General features: G+C 66.2%; 3 protein-coding genes across 6 annotated transcripts; 2 read left to right on the top strand and 1 right to left on the bottom strand.

Annotated features, from left to right (window-relative positions):
* Positions 1-2,923: 2,923 nt before the first annotated feature.
* LOC101939712 (carcinoembryonic antigen-related cell adhesion molecule 10) lies at positions 2,924-4,096 on the top strand. Its single transcript, XM_024113106.3, has 3 exons — positions 2,924-3,072; positions 3,188-3,544; positions 3,866-4,096. Exons 1-3 carry the CDS (start codon positions 3,003-3,005, stop codon positions 3,868-3,870), a joined length of 432 nt encoding a protein of 143 aa, XP_023968874.2. The 5' UTR covers positions 2,924-3,002; the 3' UTR covers positions 3,871-4,096.
* A 4,681-nt stretch (positions 4,097-8,777) lies between these two features.
* Positions 8,778-10,278, top strand: LOC112060916 (pregnancy-specific beta-1-glycoprotein 5-like). The gene is made up of 3 exons (XM_024113105.3): positions 8,778-8,936; positions 9,650-10,003; positions 10,140-10,278. The coding sequence occupies exons 1-3, from the start codon at positions 8,867-8,869 to the stop codon at positions 10,142-10,144; spliced, it is 429 nt and encodes a 142-aa protein (XP_023968873.2). The 5' UTR covers positions 8,778-8,866; the 3' UTR covers positions 10,145-10,278.
* Positions 10,279-10,430: 152 nt separating this feature from the next.
* On the bottom strand, positions 10,431-18,211 carry LOC101938093 (CEA cell adhesion molecule 19). 4 transcript variants are annotated; one of them, XR_010594182.1, is made up of 8 exons: positions 18,056-18,195; positions 17,344-17,432; positions 16,190-16,555; positions 12,014-12,217; positions 11,686-11,738; positions 11,509-11,603; positions 11,187-11,225; positions 10,431-11,066 (listed from the first exon to the last, which is right to left on the bottom strand). XR_010594182.1 is itself a non-coding variant. In XM_065574780.1 (8 exons), exons 3-8 carry the CDS (start codon positions 16,394-16,396, stop codon positions 11,019-11,021), a joined length of 639 nt encoding a protein of 212 aa, XP_065430852.1. In that variant the 5' UTR covers positions 16,397-16,555; positions 17,344-17,432; positions 18,056-18,211; the 3' UTR covers positions 10,431-11,018. The 4 variants fall into 4 exon arrangements, 1 of the variants encoding a protein (XP_065430852.1); XM_065574780.1 differs by having other exon boundaries at positions 16,197-16,555; positions 18,056-18,211; XR_010594180.1 differs by lacking the exon at positions 10,431-11,066 and having other exon boundaries at positions 11,186-11,225; positions 16,197-16,555.
* Between the last annotated feature and the right edge of the window lie 3,321 nt (positions 18,212-21,532).

Genomic DNA, 21,532 nt, shown 5'->3' with positions numbered 1-21,532 from the left:
CCAGCTCCTCTAGGGGGCTGGATGCCCCAGACTCAGGGTTTTTGGTTTATACGGTGGGCGCGGGGCTGTCCCTCCGGAGAGAGTACCTTGTTCCCCTGGAGGTGGATGGGAGGAAGGTCAATGGATACTGGGATACGGGCGCAGAGGTGACGCTGGCCCGGCCCGAGGTGGTGGCCCCAGATCAGGTGGTGCCCAACTCCTACCTGACCCTGACGGGGGTGGGCGGAACACCAGTCAAAGTGCCCGTGGCAAGGGTACACCTGAAGTGGGGGGCCAAGGAGGGCCCCAAGGATGTGGGGGTACACCCGTATTTGCCCACTGAGGTATTGATGGGGGGGGACCTGGAGAACTGGCCAAGCAACCCCCAAAAGGCACTGGTTGTGACCCGCAGTCAGAGCCGGCGAGGGGCCCTGCGCCCTGGCCTTGGGGGGGGTGCCTTGCCTGAGGCGCAGGACCCTAACCTGGTGGGGAGGGAACGCCCAGGGACGCGGCTCAGGGAGGCTGCAGCTTCGGACCCAGCGGGCGAGAAAGAGCAGGTGGCCATCCCTGTCCCAGCTGCTGAGTTCCAGGCCGAGCTACAGAGAGACCCCTCCTTGCGGAAAATAAGGGACCTGGCCGACCTCAATGCGGTACAGACCATGGAACGAGGTGGCCGGAAAAGGTTCCTGTGGGAGAAGGGGTTCCTGTACCGAGAATGGGCTCCCCCAGGGAAAATGGAGTCAGGGGGGATCAGGAGGCAGCTGGTGGTACCCCAGAAGTATCGCCGCCAGCTGCTGTGCCGGGCCCATGACATTCCCCTCTCAGGGCACCAGGGAACCTGGCGTACCCAGCAGAGGCTGCTACGGAGCTTTTACTGGCCTGGGGTCTTTGTTACTGTCCGACAGTACTGCGGATCCTGTGACCCCTGTCAGAGGGGGAGGAAGGCCTGGGACAAGGGGAAAACAGCTTTAGGACCCTTGCCCAGCATAAAGGATCCTTTCCAGAGGGTGGCCAAGGTTAAAAGGGCGGCTCTAAACCAAGAGAGCCCAAAGCACAGACCTCCAGACTGGAGCGCTGGGAGAAGACCACAGCCCAGTTGGAACCCCAGAGGTATGGGGGTGGGAAAAGGGCACAGGCCGCATAAACCTTCCCACATGCGAACTGCGAGTGCCATCAAGCACCCCCGACCTAAGGGGGGGGCGTGGAACGGAAGGGGCCTGGTGTAACTCCCACCAAGGAACTGGAGGGATGCGGGGGCATCCATGGGAACGGGGGTAGGTTCGAACTTCCCCGGGTCACTGGCTAAAGTGACCCTGCTCAGTTCGGTCTCGAAGGGGGGAGAGATGTGACGAACTGGGACTGTTCTTGCTGGGGTGTGTGAATGCTGACAGGGGAGTGTGACTAGGATGGTCTGCATCGGGGGATGGGAGCCGGCCCAAGGGAACATACCTGAGCTTGTAACATGAGAACCCAGGAGGGGGTTGGAGGTCAGATGACTCCGGGGCCCGGGAAACTGAACAAAGGCTGTGGGAGGGGTCGCTGAGGGCAGAGTGCTGGAAGCAGGCTGGAGAGATGGCTGGGAGGCAGAGATGGCTCTGACCCCCCAAGGGGGGTGGGCCGGCATGCCCTGGGACCCCAAGCTGGACCTAACTGAGGGGGGCCCTGTTGTCTGTGCCTGCAAGACCTGTCTTGGACTGTATTCCTGTCATCCAAATAAACCTTCTGCTTTACTGGCTGGCTGAGAGTCATGGTGAATCGCAGGAAGCCGGGGGTGCAGGGCCCTAACTCCCCCACAATCCGCAACAATGGGGGGGCAGAGAGGACGGGGGGTACAGAGTGCAGGGGGGCAGTGAGGAGTCGGGCATGTTGCAGTGGGGGCTGTGGCCTGGGGCAGGGTTCAGAGAGGTCGGGGGGTACAGAGTGCGGGGGAGGGGCAGGAGTTGGGCGTGTTGCAGTGGGGGCAGTGGGGACGGGGGCGGGGTTCAGAGTGCGGGGGGGCAGTGGGGACGGGGGCGGGGTACAGAGTGCGGGGGGGCAGAGAGGACGGGGTGGGGTACAGAGTGCGGGGGGGCAGAGAGGACGGGGTGGGGTACAGAGTGTGGGGGGGCAGGAGTCGGGTGTGTTGCAGTGGGGGCTGTGGCCTGGGGCGGGGTACAGAGAGGACGGGGGTACAGAGTGTGGGGGGAGGGGCAGGAGTTGGGCGTGTTGTAGTGGGGGCAGTGGGAACGGGGGCGGGGTTCAGAGAGGATGGGGGGGCAGAGAGGACGGGGGGTACAGAGTGCAGGGGGGCAGAGAGGACGGGGAGTGGGGGTACAGAGTGCGGGGGGGCAGAGAGGACGGGGAGGGGGGTAAAGAGTGCGGGGGGGCAGAGAGGACGGGGCGGGGTACAGAGTGCAGGGGGGCAGTGGGGACGGGGTGGGGTACAGAGTGCGGGGGGGCAGTGGGGACGGGGGCAGGATACAGAGTGCAGGGGGGCAGAGAGGACGGGGAGGGGGGTACAGAGTGTGGGGGGGCAGGGACTCGGGTGTGTTGTAGTGGGGCCTGTGGCCTGGGGCGGGGTTCAGAGAGGATGGGGGGTACAGAGTGCAGGGGGGCAGAGAGAACAGGGTGGGGTACAGAGTGCAGGGGGGCAGTGGGCACAGGGGCAGGATACAGAGTGCGGGGGGGCAGAGAGGACGGGGTGGGGTACAGAGTGCGGGGGGGCAGTGGGGACGGGGGCAGGATACAGAGTGCAGGGGGGCAGAGAGGACGGGGGGGTACAGAGTGTGGGGGGGCAGGGACTCGGGTGTGTTGTAGTGGGGCCTGTGGCCTGGGGCGGGGTTCAGAGAGGATGGGGGGGCAGAGAGGACGGGGGGGCAGGACTCCGTTGCTCTGTCGGTTTCTTTCTTACCCAACATCCCCTCCCCTGGGGCCTGTTGGGCAACTCCCCCCCCCCGCACCCATCCCTGCCCTTCCGCCGCACCAGGATTCACCCGCCGGGCACCCTCCCCCCTCAGCCTGTTCAACCCCAGCACAGACTGGACATGGGGCATCTCCCAGGTGCCCCCCACGCCCACACCTGGGCCAGCTCCTGGACAGGCCCAATCCTGGCAGGTGAGTGAGGGGGGCAGGACTGGGATAGGAAGGAGCTGCGAGTCGGGAGTGAGGGGCACCAGCAGAGCTGGGGGGTTCCCATTTCTGACGTCCTCCCGCCCTTCCCCCCCCGCAGTCTGTGTCCTGTTCTCCTGCCTCCCACTGGCCGGCGCTGTTGATTTTGGGGTGGCAGTGGTGCCCCCCCACCCGACTGTGGGGCAGACGGTGACCCTGCTGGTGGGGGGGGCCCGGGGAGTCGCCCAGAGCTGCACCTGGTACCGCAGAAGCTCCACATCCGAGACCGATCGGATCCTGACCTTCACCTCCCCGGACACGCAGAGCCAGGGGCCGGCGTCCACGGGGCGCGAAACCCTGGGGGGCGACTGCTCCCTGCGCATTGTGGGGTTAACCCCCCAGGACAACGGGAGCTTCACCCTCGTCATCCGCGCCAGGGGTCGGTCCCAAGCGCTCTTCGTGCGCCTGCAGCTCGCCGGTAAGAGCAAGAAGGGGCACGGTGGGGGGCTCAGAGGGGGCACTGTGGGGCGGGGGACTCAGAGGGGGCACTGTGGGACGGGGGGCTCAGCAGAGGGCACCGTGGGGTGGGGTGGGGGTTTCAGCAGGGGGCTCCATAGGACGGGGTGGGGGGCTCAGCAGAGAGCACTGTGGGTCAGGGTGGGGGTTCAGCAGGGGGCGCCATGGGGCAGGGAGTGGGGTGGGGGTGCTTGGTAGGGGGGCGCCGTGGGGGAAGGGGGTTGGGCAGCAAGTTGCTCCATGGGGGGGGGCTGTCTCCCACTTATGCTCTCTTTGTTCGCAGGGTGACCGGGCGATGTCCGGATTTGCTGCCCCCGACCCGGAGGTCCTGGAGCTGTTACCGGATCCCAGCCCCTTCCCTCCAAATCCCCCTCACCGCCCTTCCCCCACCCCAACCCCTTTCTTCCCTCCCCCCTTCCCCAGGCCCCTCCCCCACTCCCCCCAACGTCCCTCCCCCAGACCCCTCCCAAATCTCCCTCCCCCCCAATAACCTCAATAAAAGCCTCGGAACTGAGCCGCAGCCTGGAGTTTGTGTCGGGGGGCAGGTAAATGGGGGGCCGGGGACAGGCCCCACCTGTAGAGGGGCCAGGTGCATGGGGGAGGCGGGGGGGGGGGCTGTGTGATGGGCGGTCCCGGGTCTCTCTCCCCCCCGCCGTCGCCAGGTTGCTCTTGGCCCCCAGCAGGGAGCAGGTGACCCCCCCTGCTCCAGGGGCGCCGCGGAACCAGGGGGGCTGGAGATTCCCAAAGGGGAACCTCCCCTATCGCCCCCTCCCACCCGCAGACAAGGTTGGGGGGAGCAGATCGTAGAGGCCCCAGGTCCCAGCCTCGCACCTCTGCACAAACTCCAGCCTGGGGGGGGCAGCGTTAACCCCTAGAACACGCTCTCCCCCCCCCCCGGCAGGCACCCGCCTGGCTACACATAGACCCGTGGCGGGCGGGGGGAGGGGGCTCATTCTGCGTCCCAGGTGTGACGACACGTATAGAAACCTTCCCGTTTTGCAACTGGGTGCGGTTTCCGCCAGCAACGTGCCCATCTGGGCTACTTGCTACCGCCTGGTCCATGGGGCTGCGAATCAGGAGGGATGGGGTTTGTGATCAAAAACACTCACGATCTGCTTCCTCCTGGCTAATGTGCCAAACTGATCTATTGGCGATTGCTATCTCCTGAATAGTGGGGACTGGGATATGGGGGGGGGTGTAGCAGATGCCAATTGGAGGTGAATATTCTCTTGGCCAGATTCTACTGGGTTTATGGTGCTGTGTGCTGTGGACTGGAGCAAAGTGGCTAGTGAATAACCAAGAATCTGGTTAATAATTATTCTCTAAATTCAGCTTTTTTCTTTCTCTCTCTCTCAGTTATCACTAATTCAAAAGAGTGGTGTGCAAGTTGACTGGAGAATGGTAATAGCATAACCTCTTGTTATAACATTGTAAACCCTACTACCTGTTTTGTATATAATACACTCACTATACACGAAATCCCTGATGTGAGAACCTGGCTATGCCGCTGCTGTAGGGGGCTCATCACCCAGCAGCTGGGGGCCACCATGTGGGCTCGGCAGGGCTGCTGGCCACGGGGCCAACGGGTGTGGGGGGGATCTCGGGAGTCACGTCCCAGGGATCTGCCCCACTCCCCAGCACTGCTCCAGCTCTGAGCTGTCTCCACTGCCTGGGACCTGTGGGGCCCCACCTGCCCCCCCAGGGAAAGAGCCACCCGGGACTGGTGCAGAGGCTGGGCCAGTCTCAGCCAGTCACAGGGGACGGCGGCTCAGCTGGGTCCTGCCAGGCATGTGGGTCCTGAGGGAGCCTGGCCCGGGTAGGCCCTGCTCCTGCTCCAGCCTGGCTGATTGCACCCCCAAGGGCCGGAGTTATCCTGCCCCAGGACCAGCTCTGGCTGCGCTGCCGGCTCAGCCTGGCAGACACAGTCACCTCCCATCAGGGCCGGGTATTGTGGCTGGGGGTTAGGGTGTGGGAGAGTAGGTCTCTAGTGGGTCTGGGGGGGTGCTGTGCAGTGGGGGGTGGGGAGATCTGTGTGTGTTGGGGGCGCTGTGCAGTGGGGAGATCTGTGTGTGACGGGGTGCTGGGAAGTGTGTGGGGGGGTCTGTGCGGGGCACTGTGCAGTTGTGGCAGTGGGGTGGTGGGGGGCACTGGGCAGTGAGGGAATCTGTGGGGGGCTCTGAGCGGGGAGGTGCAGGGCACTGTGCAGTTGTGGGAGGGCTGTGGGGGGTCTCCAGCTAGGGGGCACTGGGCAGTGAGAGGACCTGTGGGGGGGTTCTGAGTGGGTGGGGGAGTGGTCTGTGGGAGGGCACTGGGCATGGAGGTTTGTGGGGGTCTCTGGGTGGTGTGGCACTGGGCGTAGGGAGTCAGAGGGGTGCTGGGCACGGGGTAGCATGGTGCAGCATGGGACTGCCCCGAAGTGGAAGAAGCACGATGGGAGCGCAGGGTCGGGCTGGCCAGTGTGCGTCTGGCAGCTCCCGGTTTGTAAACAGTGCCCTTGTACTGCGCTGGGTGGAACGGGGCTGTCCCTGCCGTGCCATGACCCATCTCATCTCCCATTGCCCCCGGCCAGCCCGTCGCTCTGAGGACTCTGCCCCCCTGCCCCATGTCCCCATTTCCCCCATGGGGGCTCACAAATATGTTTAGCTCCAGGCCCACAAAAGGTTAATCCAGCCCTTTTTGGGGTGCAGGCTCTGGGATGGAGTTGGGGTGCAGGAGGGTTGCAGGCTATGGGGAGTTTGAGTGAGGGGTGCAGGCTCTGACCTGGGGCATGGGATTGGGGTACAGGAGGGGGTGCGGATATGTGGGCTCTGGGAGGGAGTTAGCAACTCAGCACGTTATATAAGAGAAAGGAGCTGCAGCGATTTCATATAGACATAGAAACTGATAGAAGACACTTTTACATATTCAAAATGTGAGAGGCAGAGTTGGAGGGAGGGAGGGTCTGTACAATATTTCACCGCATTCAGTCTCCTGGCTGGAGCAGTAACATAGCCCTACACAGGGCTGCCCAGAGGATTCAGCGTCCAGGAGCAGCCTCGGACAGCGTTGGAGCCATGGCGCTGCAGCGCGCCAGGGCCGCTCCCGGACGCGGCACGCTGAGACACAGGGGCTTGGGGGAAGACGGGGGTGGGGGCAGCCTCCGACATACTCGTGGGGGCCCCTGTGGAAAATTGCCCCACTTGCCCCCCCGGGCAGCCCTGCAACACTTGTATAGGATAGAGAGGAGCTGCGGGGATTAAGCTTTGACAGGCTAGGAATTGGCCTGTGCCTTTAAGACCCCAGTCCCAGGGACCCGCCCCCTGCTGGGGGGGGGGGGCTGACCTGCAGCGAAAACCGCCTCTGCCCCCCCCCCCAGATTAGCGAGCACAGCGGGTGCCCCATCCCACGGGGTCACTGTTCCCCCCTCCCTAAACGGGGGTTTTGTACCCGCACGGGGTCTGGCAGTGTCTCCTCCCCCCCCACGGCTTAACCCCACCCCCCACCCCCGAGTTTTCCCCTTCGGCCCCTCTTCTGCCGCTAGCTACAGTAGCTTGAGCCCCCCTGGCCAGTAAATTTCTGCCCCCTGCTCAGACCCGGACAGCCCCCGCGGCGATTTGCCCCCTGAATCCCTTTAACCCCCCCAAAGAGGAGGCAGCAAATCGTCAGCAGAAGTGAGGGCAGAGAGAGGGCAGTGGCGACAGCGAAGGTTACTGGGCATGCTCAGTTCACCCAAAGTAGGGAATTGGGAGCGAGAGCTGAACCCATTGCCCCCCCCAGCTCACCTGCCAGTCCCCGCCCCTTCTTCGAGCTGCCCCGTTCTGCCCCATTTCCTGGGGGCAGCATATGGGGGAGAGGGTTAAGTAAGGAACCCACAGATTGAGGGATTCCCGGGGGGGGGCATGGGGGAGGAGGGGCAGGCAGTGCTGCAGGGGTGGGGGGCAGGCCGCCCGGGGTGGGGGGCAGCAGGGGGGAAGGGCACAGGACCTCTGGGGTGGGGGCAGGGCCGGCTCCAGGCACCAGCCGGGCAAGCAGGTGCTTGGGGCGGCCCCTCCGGAGAGGGGCGGCACGTCCAGCTATTCGGCGGCAATTCGGCGGACGGTCCCTCACTCCCGCTCGGCGCGGAGGACCTCCCGTCGAATTGCCGCCGCAGATCGCGCTCGCGGCTTTATTTTTTTGGCTGCTTGGGGCGGCCAAAACCCTGGAGCCGGCCCTGAGTGGGGGAGAGAAGAGTGGGCAGGGGGTGGAGGGGGAGAAGGGGGGCAGAGGGGGAAGGGCCGGGGGGGGGGAGTCACAGGGTCTGGCCTATGCCCCAGCTTGCAACCAGCCTCTTGGGCGCGACCCCTGACTGGGCCAGGCCCCAGGGACCCCCAGGGCTGGGCAGAGGGCCGTGGGCTCCAGGACTGGACCGCCAGCAACAGCCCCCCCCCCTTCCCCTGAGGGTCCCTGCCGGAGTCCGGCCCAGCCAGACCCTGCAGGCGCAAGGCCCCTGGGGCAGTGGCAGTGACCCCAGCCCCTGTGCAGAGCCTGGGGCCCCACTCAGCCCCCGGCTGCAGGCCCGGGGCCTGGGGCCGGCCCAGAGAGGCAGCCGTTAGCCATGGCCCAGCCAGGCCGGCGCTGTGATGAGCCAGCCCAGCCGTGATCACGTCCATGGCTGGCTCCCCGGCCCCTCTCTCGGGGGTGTCCTGCTGCCGGGGGGGGGGGTCAATCCTCAGGGTGGCACTTTGTCTGCCTGGACCAGCCCATTCGCCACAGACTCCCGCCGCCTGCGCGGCTCTAGCAGGGGACTGAGCCCTTTTTCCAGTCCAGAGGGAAACTGAGGCACGGGTAGAGTGACCAGATGTCCCGATTTTATAGGGATAGTCCCAATTTTTGGGTCTTTTTCTTATATAGGCTCCTATTACCCCCCACCCCCGTCCCGATTTTTCACACTTGCTGTCTGGTCACCCTGGGCACGGGCAGGATTCATAAAACTATTACAGAAAATTCTCACTTTTTCAGGGGGGGAAGCCACGGGGAGGCCTGGCTACTTGCCCCTCTGTGGCCCAGACGGGTGCATTCATATGCCTGATATTGCCCCCCCAGTGCTGAGGGGAGAGGCCAGGGAGCTTGGGGAGCACCGGGGCAGTTCAGGGATGGGAGGGGGAGGGGGCAGGGCTCCGTTGCTCTGTGGGTTTCTTACCCAACATCCTCTCCCTGTTCAGGCCTCTTAGGCAACCGCCCCGCCCCCCCACTCCCCTCAGACCCCATCCCACCCAGCCTGGCTGCCTCACGCAGCACCAGCAACATTCGCACAACACACAGGACCATGGGGGGACTCTCCGGCACCAACCCCTGCCCCCCGTGGGGCACCGCCTGGATGGGCCGAATCCTGGCAGGTGAGGGCAGGAGGGAGCCCAGGGTTGGGCTGGCAGGGGCTGCAGGTGGGGAGTGAGGGGCACCATCAGAGCTGGGGGGGTGGGGCAGGACTGGGCTGGCAGGGGCTGTGGGTCAGGGTTGAGGGGCACCGGGAGAGCTGGCGGAGGGGGGCAGGGCTGGGCTGGGCTAGCAGGGGGCTGCGGGTCAGGAGTGAGGGGCACTGGCAGAGCTGGAGGGGGGCAGGGCTGGGCTGGCAGGGGCTGTGGGTCAGGGTTGAGGGGCACCAGGAGAGCTGGCGGAGGGGGGCAGGGCTGGGCTGGGCTAGCAGGGGGCTGCGGGTCAGGAGTGAGGGGCACTGGCAGAGCTGGAGGGGGGCAGGGCTGGGCTGGCAGGGGGCTGCGGGTCCAGAGTGAGGGGCACCGGCAGAGCTGGGGGGGAGCCAGGGCTGGGCTGGCAGGGGCTGCGAGTCAGGAGTGAGGGGCACCAGCAGAGCTGGGGGAGGGGGGCAGGGCTGGGCTAGCAGGGGGCTGCGGGTCGGGAGTGAGGGGCACCGGCAGGGCTGGGGGGGCAGGGCTGGGCTAGCAGGGGGCTGCGGGTCGGGAGTGAGGGGCACCGGCAGGGCTGGGGGGGCAGGGCTGGGCTAGCAGGGGGCTGCGGGTCAGGCTTGAGGGGCACGGCAGAGCTGGGCGCATCCCACTTCTGATGTACTCTCCACCCTCCCCCCCGCCCCCAGTCTGTGTCCTGTTCTCCAGCCTCCTGCCTGCCGGGGCCAGTGTCACCCTGATGCCAGTGCCCCCCCAGCCCCGTGTGGGGCAGGCCGTGACCCTGGCCGTGCAGGGGATGCAGGGACCTGCCCAGCTCTGCGCCTGGTACCGAGGACTCACCACAGCACAGTCCCAGCAGATCCTGATCTTTGTGCCCCCGTGGGAGCTGCACCGGGGTCCGGCCTTCACTGGGCGGGAAACGCCTGCCAACGACTGCTCCCTGCGCATCACAGGGGTGACCCCCCAGGACAGTGGGGACTATACCCTCGTCTTCCAGGCCGGCGGGCGCTACTCCGAGGCCTTCGGGCGCCTGCAGGTCTCTGGTAAGAGCAACGGGGGCGCCATGGAGGCAAGGACGGGGCAGGGGTCTCAGCAGGGGGCACCATGGGGCAGGGAGGCTCGGTAGGGGATTCGGGGGGGTTGTGACCCTTCCCCCTGATGAAGTCTCGTCTTTTCCAGGTTGACCGGATGGAGCCAGGATTCACCCCCAACTGGGCCAGCAAGAATTGGGGAGAGAGTGACCAGTCTCTCCCCCTCCCATCCCAGCCCCCCCCTTCCCCACCCCCACTGAACCTCAATAAAAGTCTTTGGCAGCTGATCTCAGCCTGGCACTGGGGTGGGGGGGGGAAAGAGTCAGGCACAGGGGGGCAGGGAGGGGTCTCTGTGTAATGGCAGCCCCCTAAGTCTCCATCCCACCCCCCATCTCCCCCTGCGCCCCCCAAGCCAGAGCAGAGTAGAAGGGAGACTATGGCAGAGGAACAAGGTTTAATAGTGGGGCTGGGGGTGCCCCCCATCTGCTCCCAGCACCGGCCTGCAGCTCAGCTCTTCCTCCAGCGGTTTGATCCAGGCTCCGGCGTTGGAGGGCCCCGGGAGGCTGGGTTTGGGGGTGAGGGGGTTCCCTGGAAATGCTGATGGGGGGATCCCCAGGGTGTGAGGTCTGGCCTGCAGGCTGAGGGTGGGAGTTCTCCTGGGGGGTTCCCCATGGATAATGAGGGGGGTGTCTCTAGGGGTTTCCATGGATGCCGGGAGCGGGTCCCTTTGGGAGGGTCAAGGGTGCTGTGGAGGGTTCCCAGGTTTGCTGAGGGGTACCCCACTGGGGGGTGCTCAGGCTCTGTGTGGGTGGAGCTGCCTGGGACAGTACCCCAGTTTTTCTGTGTGTGTTCCCCATGGGTGGGGTCCTTGTGGTCAGGGATCCCAATTGCAGGGACCCTCAGAGGGTTCCCCATGGCAGGGGGGTGTCCCTGGGTGGCTCCTCGTTGGGGGGGTTCCCCACGGCAGGGGGCATCCCTGGGCGGTTCCCTGTTGGGGGGTTCCCCCCAGTGGACTCTGCGGCTGGCGTCACCTCTGGATCTGGGCGTACACGGACTCGGCTCGCTGCAGCAGCTCCTGCCAGGGGAGAGGGGCCATTAGGGACAGACAGACGTGGGGGAGGATCCCGGACGCATGGACCCGCCCAGCCCCTCGTTCCCCCCCCCTCCCCCAGGAAGCTGAACTTGGGGGACTCACCGTGTAGTTGGGGTCTGGCTGGGGAGGCAAGGGCACGGCCTGCAAGACATGGGGGAGGGGAGAGAGAGTCGTTATAACCTGCCCTTGACCCCAGCCCCCTCCAGGATACCTCCTGCCCCCCAGCCCACTGGCCGGGAACAGACCCCAGGGAGAGGCTCTGACCCAGGAGCTTGTGGGGAAGGGGGGCAGGCTCTGTGGGCGGGGGGGGGGGGATGGGGAGGGCGGTACCTGGCAGTGACCGGGGGGCAGCATGCCAGGAGTTCAAGGGGGGCAGTGCCCATGGGGTCCCCAGGGGGGCAGTGCCTAGCCCAGTCTCACTCACCGGGGGGGGTTGGGGGTCAGTTTCGGGGTTTCTCCCCTCTGGCTGGGGCAACTCCAACGGAGACTCCATCACCTCGTAAATCGGCTCCGTGTCATCTGGAGAGAGAATGGGAGATAGAACCCAGGCGTCCGGGTTCTCAGCCCCACCCCCAAGCCCCACATCAGGACTGTGACTCACCCCTGGCAGATCTTGGTGGTTTCTTCCCTTTGGGATCCAGTTTTCCTGTGGAGCTAAACAGAGCCGGGAGCTAACATGATAATCCCAAGGGAATCCCCACCCCACCTCACCAGGAGAAAAGAACCCAGGTGTCCTGGCTCCCAGCCCCCCTCCTCCCTCCCGCTCTAACCCACTACACCCCACTCCCCTCCCAGAGCCAGGGAGAGAACCCAGGCATCCTGGTTCCCAGCCTCGCCTCCCCCCCCCCCCAACTCTAACCACTAGACCCCGCTCCCCTTCCAGAGCCAAAGAGAACCCAAGCATCCTACCCCCCCACCCCCCCGCTTACCCTCCGGCCAGGTCCGACCTGCGCAGGACGAGGTGGTAGATGACCACGGCTCCCAGAGCTCCGGTCAGCAAAATCCCAACCACGACCCCCGCCACCACCCAGCCCAGGACCTGTGGGGTGCTGGGCGCCGCTGTGGCTGGGGGAGGCCCTGTGCCTGAGCCCGGGGGGGGGCAGCGGTCCTTGGGCCCAGGGTGGTCGCCGGGGCTGCAAGGAAGAGAGTTGAGGAGAGGTTAGTGTTGGGGGGAGCTGGGGCTTGGGGGGACCCCAGGAGGTCCCTGTGGACAGAGCAGTAGTCCTGGGCTGGGAAATGAGGGGGGCTATGGGGTTTGGGGAGGGATCACCCTCTGGCTCCCCCTGGGGGCTGACGGGTTGGGGGTCCCCGGGGCAGTCCATGGGGGTTCTCCAAGACTGTCCCTGGGAGGTGGGGGAAGTCCCTGGAGGGATAGAGGCCATGGGGGGATGGGGGCGATGGAGGGGCTCTGAGGCAGTCCCTGGGAGGTGGGGGAAGTCCCTGGAGGGATAGAGGCCATGGGGGGATGGGGGCGATGGAGGGGCTCTGAGGCAGTCCCTGGGAGGTGGGGGAGTCTATGGGGAATCCCTGGAGGGATGGAAGCCATGGGGGGTATGGAGAGGGGGATGGGGGGGCTCTGAGGCAGTCCCTGGGAGGTGGGGGAATCCCTGGAGGGATAGAGGCCATGGGGGGATGGGGGCGATGGAGGGGCTCTGAGGCAGTCCCTGGGAGGTGGGGGAGTCCCTGGAGGGATAGAGGCCATGGGGGGATGGGGGCGATGGAGGGGCTCTGAGGCAGTCCCTGGGAGGTGGGGGAGTCTATGGGGAATCCCTGGAGGGATGGAAGCCCTGCGGGGTATGGAAGAGGGGGATGGGGGCGATGGGGGGGCTCTGAGGCAGTCCCTGGGAGGTGGGGGAAGTCCCTGGAGGGATAGAGGCCATGGGGGGATGGGGGCGATGGAGGGGCTCTGAGGCAGTCCCTGGGAGGTGGGGGAGTCCCTGGAGGGATAGAGGCCATGGGGAGATGGGGGCGATGGAGGGGCTCTGAGGCAGTCCCTGGGAGGTGGGGGAGACCTATGGAGAGTCCCTGGAGGGATGGAAGCCATGGGGGGTATGGAGAGGGGATGGGGGGGCTCTGAGGAGTCCCGGGGGGGGGGTCTCTAACCAGCCTGCAGTCAACATCCCCCATGGGCAGGCCAGGCCTCTCGGCTGCTCTCCGGAGCACGATGCTGGGGAATGACCAGTGGCCGGCCCAGGCCCCACTGCCAGTGGCCAGCCCGACACCCGAGTCCCTTCCCCTTCGGTGTCTGTGCTTTGGGCCTGGATGCGAAGCAGACCCAGTGGCTGATGCTGCCCCCAAGCTCCGGTGCTGCCACTGGGTAACGGCGACCGAGCCGGTGCAGGATCCGGAACCGGGACCTGTTCCCAGCCTTTGCCAACAGCCCCCTCAGCTTGAGGCTCTGTCGCTGCCCGGGGCGCCTGCCCGTAAGGGCCTGTGGACAGCTCCGAGCGCGCCGCCTGCATGCAGCCGCAGTGTGATCTGCGCGGGGCCCCCGGGGCTCTCGGCTGGCCGGGGGTTCTCTAGACAGGGACTCGCTCCTGTGAGGATCTCGGAGAGTCCGACGCCTGGTCTACACCTACAAACCAGCCCGCCCCAGCTCCGTGAATTTCACACCCCGAGCCAGGACAAGGGGCCCCGGTGTGAATGCGGCTAAGGCCATGGAAGAATTCTTCCCCCGACTTCACGGCTGCCGCTCCGGGGGCTGGACGGACCAGGCTGACAGGAGCGTCTCTGCTACACACTGCAGGGCCTAGCCGTGAGCTGGGGCACGGACCTGCCAAGGAACCAGTGTTCAAGGCTCACCCGATCCTGGTGTGACCCGTATGCGCAGACCACCCGCACGCTGCGCTTTTCTCAGCTTTATGCTGCTGGCCACGGAAACATCCCAGATAAACGGTTACACGTCCCAGCCGGACAATGCCCGACGAGCTGGGGAACGGGCTCTTAACGAAGGCTGCGTACGACCAGCGCGTTCGGGGCCACAGGAGCCGACACGTTCAGTGGTGCCTTACAAAGCCATCGGGATGAGTAGCTCTGCTGTGCACGTCACCCCCAGGGCGACCCAGCGGGCTGGTCCGGAGCCCGACGAAGTCACACCCCAGAATTAAGCCAATCCCACTCCTGGGGACAGGCGCACTGAGATAGCTACTGGTGCTTGGAGACCCAGCCGTGCGGCATGAGTGGCAGCAGCACGCGGAGACCCTCACGTACGAAGTTCCTACGGGACGTCTCGCAGCGCTGCGGGGATAACCCAGCCTGGGGACGGAGCCACGGGCCGCTGAGTTCCTTCGTCGCTGTCTCGGGCTGGCGACAGACCAAGCGAGCGAGTCGAACGGGTTTATATCACGGCAGTGCGGACGAGCCACTAACCGAGGCCGGAGCCCTGCGCGAGGGGAAGGGACGTGCTGGAGACACTCTGCAACGGCCTGCTGGTGGGGCAAGCACAGACTGGGCCATGGGAAGTCACTGCCCCAACTGGGCCATGGGAAGTCACTGCCCCAACTGGCTGCAGCCTGGAACAGAGCCAGTGGTGCCTGGTCCCTCATGCCCCACACAAAACGCGGTGGCTCATCGTGGCTCACCCCAGCCAGGAGGTTTTGCACCGAAACTCTGGAGTTTCCCACTATTGCAAGATGCCCCAGAGGAGACAACTTGTTTCCTGTCTGGCTGAGGAGAAGGCACAGCTCACATCCTGGCTGGACGCTTCCAACCTGGCTTTCCAGCTGGCCACAGCCACTGTGCTGGGCAGGGAGCAGGCCAGGCTGCCGTGCGGAGCAGCGCTCGATCGTATCAAACACCCTGTGCCTCACTCCCCCGCGACCAAGCATCTCTGGCCCATGAGAACACCCCCCACGGGGTCACAGCTAGCGCCTCCTCACTGACAGCACCGGTTCGCTCCGCTGGGCAGGGCCCTGGGGAGAGACAGCAGCGAAATCCAGAGACAGCTGCTCTATACCCAGCGCCCTGCGCGAGTCACCTAGTGAACGCCCGGCTCTCTCCGGTCATTGCAGGAGCGAGGGCAGAACCCACCCATGCCAGCTCCAGCTGATCCGCGGCACAGGCTCAGATCTGGAACGTGTCCCCGCTCCTCGCTCCAGTGATCGTGCGACGTTTACTCTGGTACAATCTCCCGCGAGGGCTGCCTGGGTTTCACGTCTCCAGCCGGGCCCGCCTGAGGGGACTGAGCTCCGCGCGGCCTCTTGGCATCGCGTCAGCGAGTTTGGTCGTAGTGGTGTAGACGCGATTCTGCGTCAGTAAGTACCCGAGAGTGCTGAGTCCGACAGGGAAAGCCGCTGCAAGAACCCCAGCGTTTAACAGAACCGAGCCTGCCACACGCACACAGACCCTGCGGCTCCAGACGAAAAGGGTCCGAATCGGTTTGTGAGCTGCGGGTTGCACCACCAAGTGCACCAGCCCTGGGGGCCTGCGGCCTCCCTCCCTGCCTGTTTCGTGCGCAATAGCCCTGCACGTGCACAACCGGCCCCCTGGCTCTGGCAACAGCCGACAAGGCCATGCAGTGACGTGGCTCCATTTCCAAATCCCACCGGAGCATTGGCTGGTTGACTTGCCACAAGCAGCCCCGTGATCCCCTGGCACACAAGCTGCTTTGGCTCAGGGGCTAGGTCGCCAGCCCAGACCCGTGTAGTGGGAGAGCAGCTGGGATTGATTGTCCCTTGGTCATTGTAACACCTCTGCTGGGGCCCGATACAGCCCGTCCGGAACGCTTGCTGTCAGCTCTCATTTGCTTTCCATGTTATTTTGCTACTAAACTCGTCCGATTCTAGTAATTTTCTGGCCGAAGGACACAGAGCCAAAGACCAGCAGGACAACTAGCTGAGGTAACCGGCTCATTCTTTAGCCCATGTGAGTTTTACAACCTCGCCTGCCCACAGGGTGGTGGAGGGGCCATGGTGCTGGGATCCCTGGGGGACGGGTGGATCCCTGCGGAGGGTCCCAGAGGGTGGGGTGTCTCTGGGATGTGATTTACCACCCACCTGCAGCCCCACGCTGTTCCTCTCACACCCTGGTGGGGGTGGACATGTCAGGGGGGCCGTGGGAGATTGGGGGTGTCTGGGGGAAGGGGCAGGCCCTGGGGGGCCACTCACCGCTCACCCGCAGCTCCACGGTGCCCTTCTCGCTGCCCTGCGGCACCAGCTGCAGGGCGACCTGGTAGATGCCGCTGTCATTGGCCTGGGCGCCCCGGAGGAGCAGAGACCCGTTGGGAAAGCCAACCTCGCGGCCCGTGAACTGCACCCCGTTGCGCTGGGGGCGGTCCTGCCCCGGGAAGTAGCTGAAGATGCGGGTGCTGCCATCAGTCAGCCGCCCACGGTACCAGTCGAAGTGACGCAGGAGCTCCAGGCCGACTTCCACGGACAGAGTGATGTTCTGCCCCACGGACGGAGCCTCCGGGATCACGTGCACCACAACAGTACAAACCACAGCGCGGGGACCCCAGCACAACAGGAGACAGCCTGGCGGGACAGGGGAGAGGAAGAGAGATGGTGAAAGGTGCCCCTCACTCCCGAACCGCAGACCCCTGCCAGCCCAACCCTGGGCTCCCCCCACAGCTCTGCCGGTGCCCCTCACTCCCAACCCGCAGCCCCTGCCAGCCCAGCCCTGAGCTCCCCCCACAGCTCTGCCGGTGCCCCTCACTCCCAACCCGCAGCCCCTGCCAGCCCAGCCCTGGGCTCCTCGCTCCACAGCTCTGCCGGTGCCCCTCACTCCCAACCCGCAGCCCCTGCCAGCCCAGCCCTGGGCTCCTCGCTCCACAGCTCTGCCGGTGCCCCTCACTCCCGACCCGCAGCCTCCTGCCAGCCCAGCCCTGGGCTCCTCGCTCCACAGCTCTGCCGGTGCCCCTCACTCCCGAACCACAGACCCCTCCTAGCCCAGCCCTGAGCTCCCCCACAGCTCTGCTGGTGCCCCTCACTCCCAACCCGCAGCCCCTGCCAGCCCAGCCCTGGGCTCCTCACTCCACAGCTCTGCCGGTGCCCCTCACTCCCGAACCACAGACCCCTGCTAGCCCAGCCCTGAGCTCCCCCCACAGCTCTGCTGGTGCCCCTCACTCCCGAACCGCAGACCCCTGCTAGCCCAGCCCTGAGCTCCCCCCACAGCTCTGCTGGTGCCCCTCACTCCCGAACCACAGACCCCTGCTAGCCCAGCCCTGAGCTCCCCCCACAGCTCTGCCGGTGCCCCTCACTCCCGAACCACAGACCCCTCCTAGCCCAGCCCAGGGCTCCCCCAACACACTGCTCTGTCTCACCTGCAAGCAGAACCCCCTTATATGGGGTGTCCCAGAAACAAGGCCCTTCCATCCTCCCCGGAGGCAGGAGCAGAGGGGAGGGTCACAGTCTGTGGAGAGAGGAGAAGACACCTGAGAGAGGATCCCAGTCGGATGCCTGGGTCCCTTTGCTGAAGTGCCTTTGCCAAAGGTCCCAGGCTCAGCTCCTCCGATGGGCTTTGGATGCGGGATCTCCGCTGGCCTCCCACCGGGGCGCAGGGCTGCAGGGGCGGGGGCGGCAGCACTCAAGAGCTGCTCAACCCGTCTGGCCCTGAGTCACCCAGCGCCTGGAACGTGGGCTGGAGAGGCGGGTGCCCGGGAAACAGACGGGGGGGGGGGGGGGGAGAGTGCCCTGCACATCAAAAATAAGGGGAGAGAACCCAGGAGTCCTGGCTCCCAGCCTCTCCCCCCCCCCCCCCCGCTCTAACCACTAGACCCCACTCCCCTCCCAGAGCTGAGAGAGAACCCAGGAGTCCTAGGCCCTGGGTCTATCCATTCTACTCCCCTCCCAGAGCCAGAACCCAGGAGTCCTGGCCCCCAGCCCCCACCACCAGACCCCCTTCCTTTCCCAGAGCCAGGGACGGAACCCAGGAGTCCTGGCCCCCAGCCCCCACCACCAGCCCCCCTTCCTTTCCCAGAGCCGGGGACGGAACCCAGGAGTCCTGGCCCCCAGCTGTAGGTGTCTGTGTCTTACCAAGTGCTGGGCCCGCCCCCTCGGGAGGCCGGTGGGGCTGGCGGTCTGTCTGTCTGTCCGTCTCCTTCACGGCAGCCTCCTCCCGGCTCTGACTCCCTCCCCCGCGGGGCCGAGGCGGGACCTGCACCCGTCGCCTGTTCGCGGTGGCTCTGCGCTGCTGGGGGGGGGGTCGGTGCTGTCAGACACACAGCCCCCCCGCGCCCCCCGCCCGCATAACACGGACACCGCCCCGCCCCCAGCGTCCGGTCCAACCCCCCCTCCCCCCGCTGGGTTCAGTCTATGGCGGTTCACTGGGGAGCAGGGAGCGGAGATCTCGGGGGTGGGGGGCGGGCTCCAGTCACACTCCGGGGCCCCACCCCCAACCCCGCTGGGGAATCCTGGCCCCTCCGGACACATGGGAAACTGGGGGGCCCTCCCCTGCCCCCACTCCATCCTACTGGGTCAAGCCCCTCCCCACAGCACAGCGCCCTTCGCCGAGTCCCCCACCCCCTGCCCCCTCTTCCCCATAGCGCCCGCTGCTGAGCCCCCACCCCCTGCCCCCTCTTCCCCACAGCGCCCCCTGCTGAGCCCCCACCCCATGGCACAGCGCCCCCTACCGAGCCCCCAACACCCTCCCCATAGCGCCCCCTGCTGAGCCCCCAACCCCTTCCCCACAGCGCCCCCTACCGAGTCCCCAAACCCGTCCCCACAGAGCCCCTCGCCGAGCCCCCACCCCCTGCCCGCAGCGCCCCCTGCTGAGCCCCCCACCCCATGGCACAGCGCCGCCTACCGAGCCCCCAACACCCTCCCCACAGCGCCCCCTACCGAGTCCCCAACCCCGTCCCCACAAAGCCCCTCGCCGAGCCCCCACCCCCTGCCCGCAGCGCCCCCTGCTGAGCCCCCAACCCCCTCCCTATAACGCCCCCTCCCCATAGCACAGCGCCCCCTACCGAGCCCCCCACCCATTCCCCACAGCGCCCCTCGCCGAGCCCCCCACCCCCTGGCCCCCCTCTTCCCCACAGCGCCCCCTGCTGAGCCCCCCACCCCATGGCACAGCGCCCCCTACCGAGCTCCCAACACCCTTCCCACAGCGCCCCCTACCGAGCCCCCAACCCCCTCCCCGCAGCGCCCCCTCCCCATAGCACAGCGCCCCCTACCGAGCCCCCAACCCCCTCCCCACAGCGCCCCCTCCCCATAGCACAGCGCCCCCTACCGAGCCCACAACCCCCTCCCCACAGCGCCCCCTACCGAGCCCCCAACCCCCTCTTCACAGCGCCCCCTACCGAGCCCCCAACCCCGTCCCCACAGAGCCCCTCGCCGAGCCCCCCACCCCCTGCCCGCAGCGCCCCCTACCCACCCGCTCCCCGCAGCGCCCTGCTGAGCCCCCTCCCCATAGCACAGCGCCCCCCGCCAAGCCTCCAACCCCCTCCCCACAGAGCCCCCCGCCGAGCCCTCCGCCCCCTGCGGAGCCCCCCACGCCACAGCACAGCGCCCCCTGCTGAGCCTCCACAGCGCAGCCCTAGACCCGCTCCCAGCGGCACAGAAGCGCCCGCCGAGACCCCTTTGCCCTGCTCCCTGCCCCCCTCTCCTGAGCACCCCCCCTCCTGAGCACCCCCCCGGAGACACTGCTGCAGCCTGGCTCCCCCGGAGAGACTGACAGGAGCCCCCCCGTGGGCACCCCCCCTCCCTGCAGTGGGGGGGGGTCAGTCTGCGTCTTGTCCCGCCTCCATCCAACCAGCCGCCCCGCCCCGCCCGCTCCCACTCGGGCCCTCCACAGACCCGGACAAAGGCGCATTTCCGCATTTCACCACCAGGGGTCCTCAGGGGTCCATGGAGGAACTCCCCCCCCCCCCATGCTCGTCTGCATCCCTCGAGGGAGGGGCCGGCCGGAGAAGAGGGGGCGTGAAGGCCCAAGCAGTCAGGACTCCTGGGTTCTCTCCCTGGCTCTGGGAGGGGAGTGGGGGCTGGTGGGTTAGACCAGGGGGCTGGGAGCCAGAACTCCTGGGTTCTCTCTCTGGCTCTGGGAGGGGAGTGGGGGCTGGTGGGTTAGACCAGGGGGCTGGGAGCCAGGACTCCTGGGTTCTCTCCCTGACTCTAGGAGGGGACTGGGGGTTTAGAGATTCGGGGGGGGGGGGCTGGGAATCAGGGCACTCCCAGCTGCCTTTTTGCATTCTCACCGAACAGGTCTTTGCACACTCACCGCCATTCTCCCGTGATCACGCTCACCCGCCAGCACTCACCACCAATTTCTGTCAGCTGTCTGTCCTTGCACACACACACACCCTTGTACCCTCACCACTGATCTTTGCACACTCATGCAAGGATGCACTCTCTGACCCTTCTTGCACTCTTACATATCCTGACACATCCACCACCCACTCCTTGCACACGTACCCACAGTGGTGCACTCACTGCACAGCTGTGTGCGCTGTCACCCCCCCTTTCACACTGGTGCCTGCTCACACACTCATCCTTGTGCTCCCCTGCAGAACACAGCCTCCCAGGGGATGAGGGGTCACTGCTGGCCCAACCTCCCCCCCTCCCAGCTCCTTCCCCCCCCCACCCAGTGGGGGATGCAGGATGCGAGCAGGGACTTTCCAAACCCATCGCTTCTGGTAAATCGGATCCTGCTTCCAGGGGCGGAGCCGTGGAGAAGGGGGGGCTGTTTGAAGGAGTTACGGGGGGGTGCATGGTCAGGGGGAAGCAGGGCAGAGGTGCACAGAGAGCTGAGAGATTGGTGGTTGGGCCCTGTGCCTCGGTGCTGGGCCAGGGACAGTCGGCTGTTCTCTCTGATTGCAGGGCTTTGTGTGTTCTGCACCCCCACAGCCTGGCACTTCTCACTCCCATGCACCCGTGGGACAGAGACCTGGCTGGGGGGGACAACAGTGTCACTGCAAGGGTGCAGTGGGAGTGGGGGCAAGAGTCACTGCAGGGGGGTAGTGGGGATGCAGGGAGGTGTCACTGCACTGGGGATGCAGGGAGGGGTCACTGCAGGGGTGCAGTGGGGGAGTGGGGGCAGTGATCACCGCAGGGGGAGCAGTGGAGATGCAGGGCAGCTGTCATTGCAGGGGTGCCATGGGAGTGGAGGCAGGGGTCACTGCAGGGGTGCAGTGGGGATGCAGGGAGGGGTCACTCCAGTGGGGAGCAGTGGAAGTGGGGGCAGAGGTCACTGCAGGGGTGCAGTGAGGATGCAGGGAGGGGTCACTGCAGGGGTAGCAGTGGGGTGGGGCAAGATCACTGCAGGGGTAGCAGTGGGGGTGGGGCAGGTCACTGCACTGGGGAGCAGTGGAAATGCAGTGTAGGGGTCACTGCAGGGGGAGCAGGGAGGGGTCACTGCAGGGGGGAGTGGTGGAGCCGGGGAGGCAGGTAAATTATCTACCTCCCCACCCCAGGAAATTCCCTACTGGATCAACAGGGCAAAGTCTTCCACCCCCCCCCCCCACTCTGTGTACCCAACCACTGCTCCTAGAACCCCCTGCTCCCGCATCCCTCCAGCTA

This window comes from Chrysemys picta, chromosome 20 (genome assembly GCF_011386835.1).
Source record: "Chrysemys picta bellii isolate R12L10 chromosome 20, ASM1138683v2, whole genome shotgun sequence".
Lineage (NCBI taxonomy): Eukaryota > Metazoa > Chordata > Testudines > Emydidae > Chrysemys > Chrysemys picta.
Note: the sequence above shows the minus strand (reverse complement) of the source record. Positions and strands in the feature narration are given on the sequence as shown.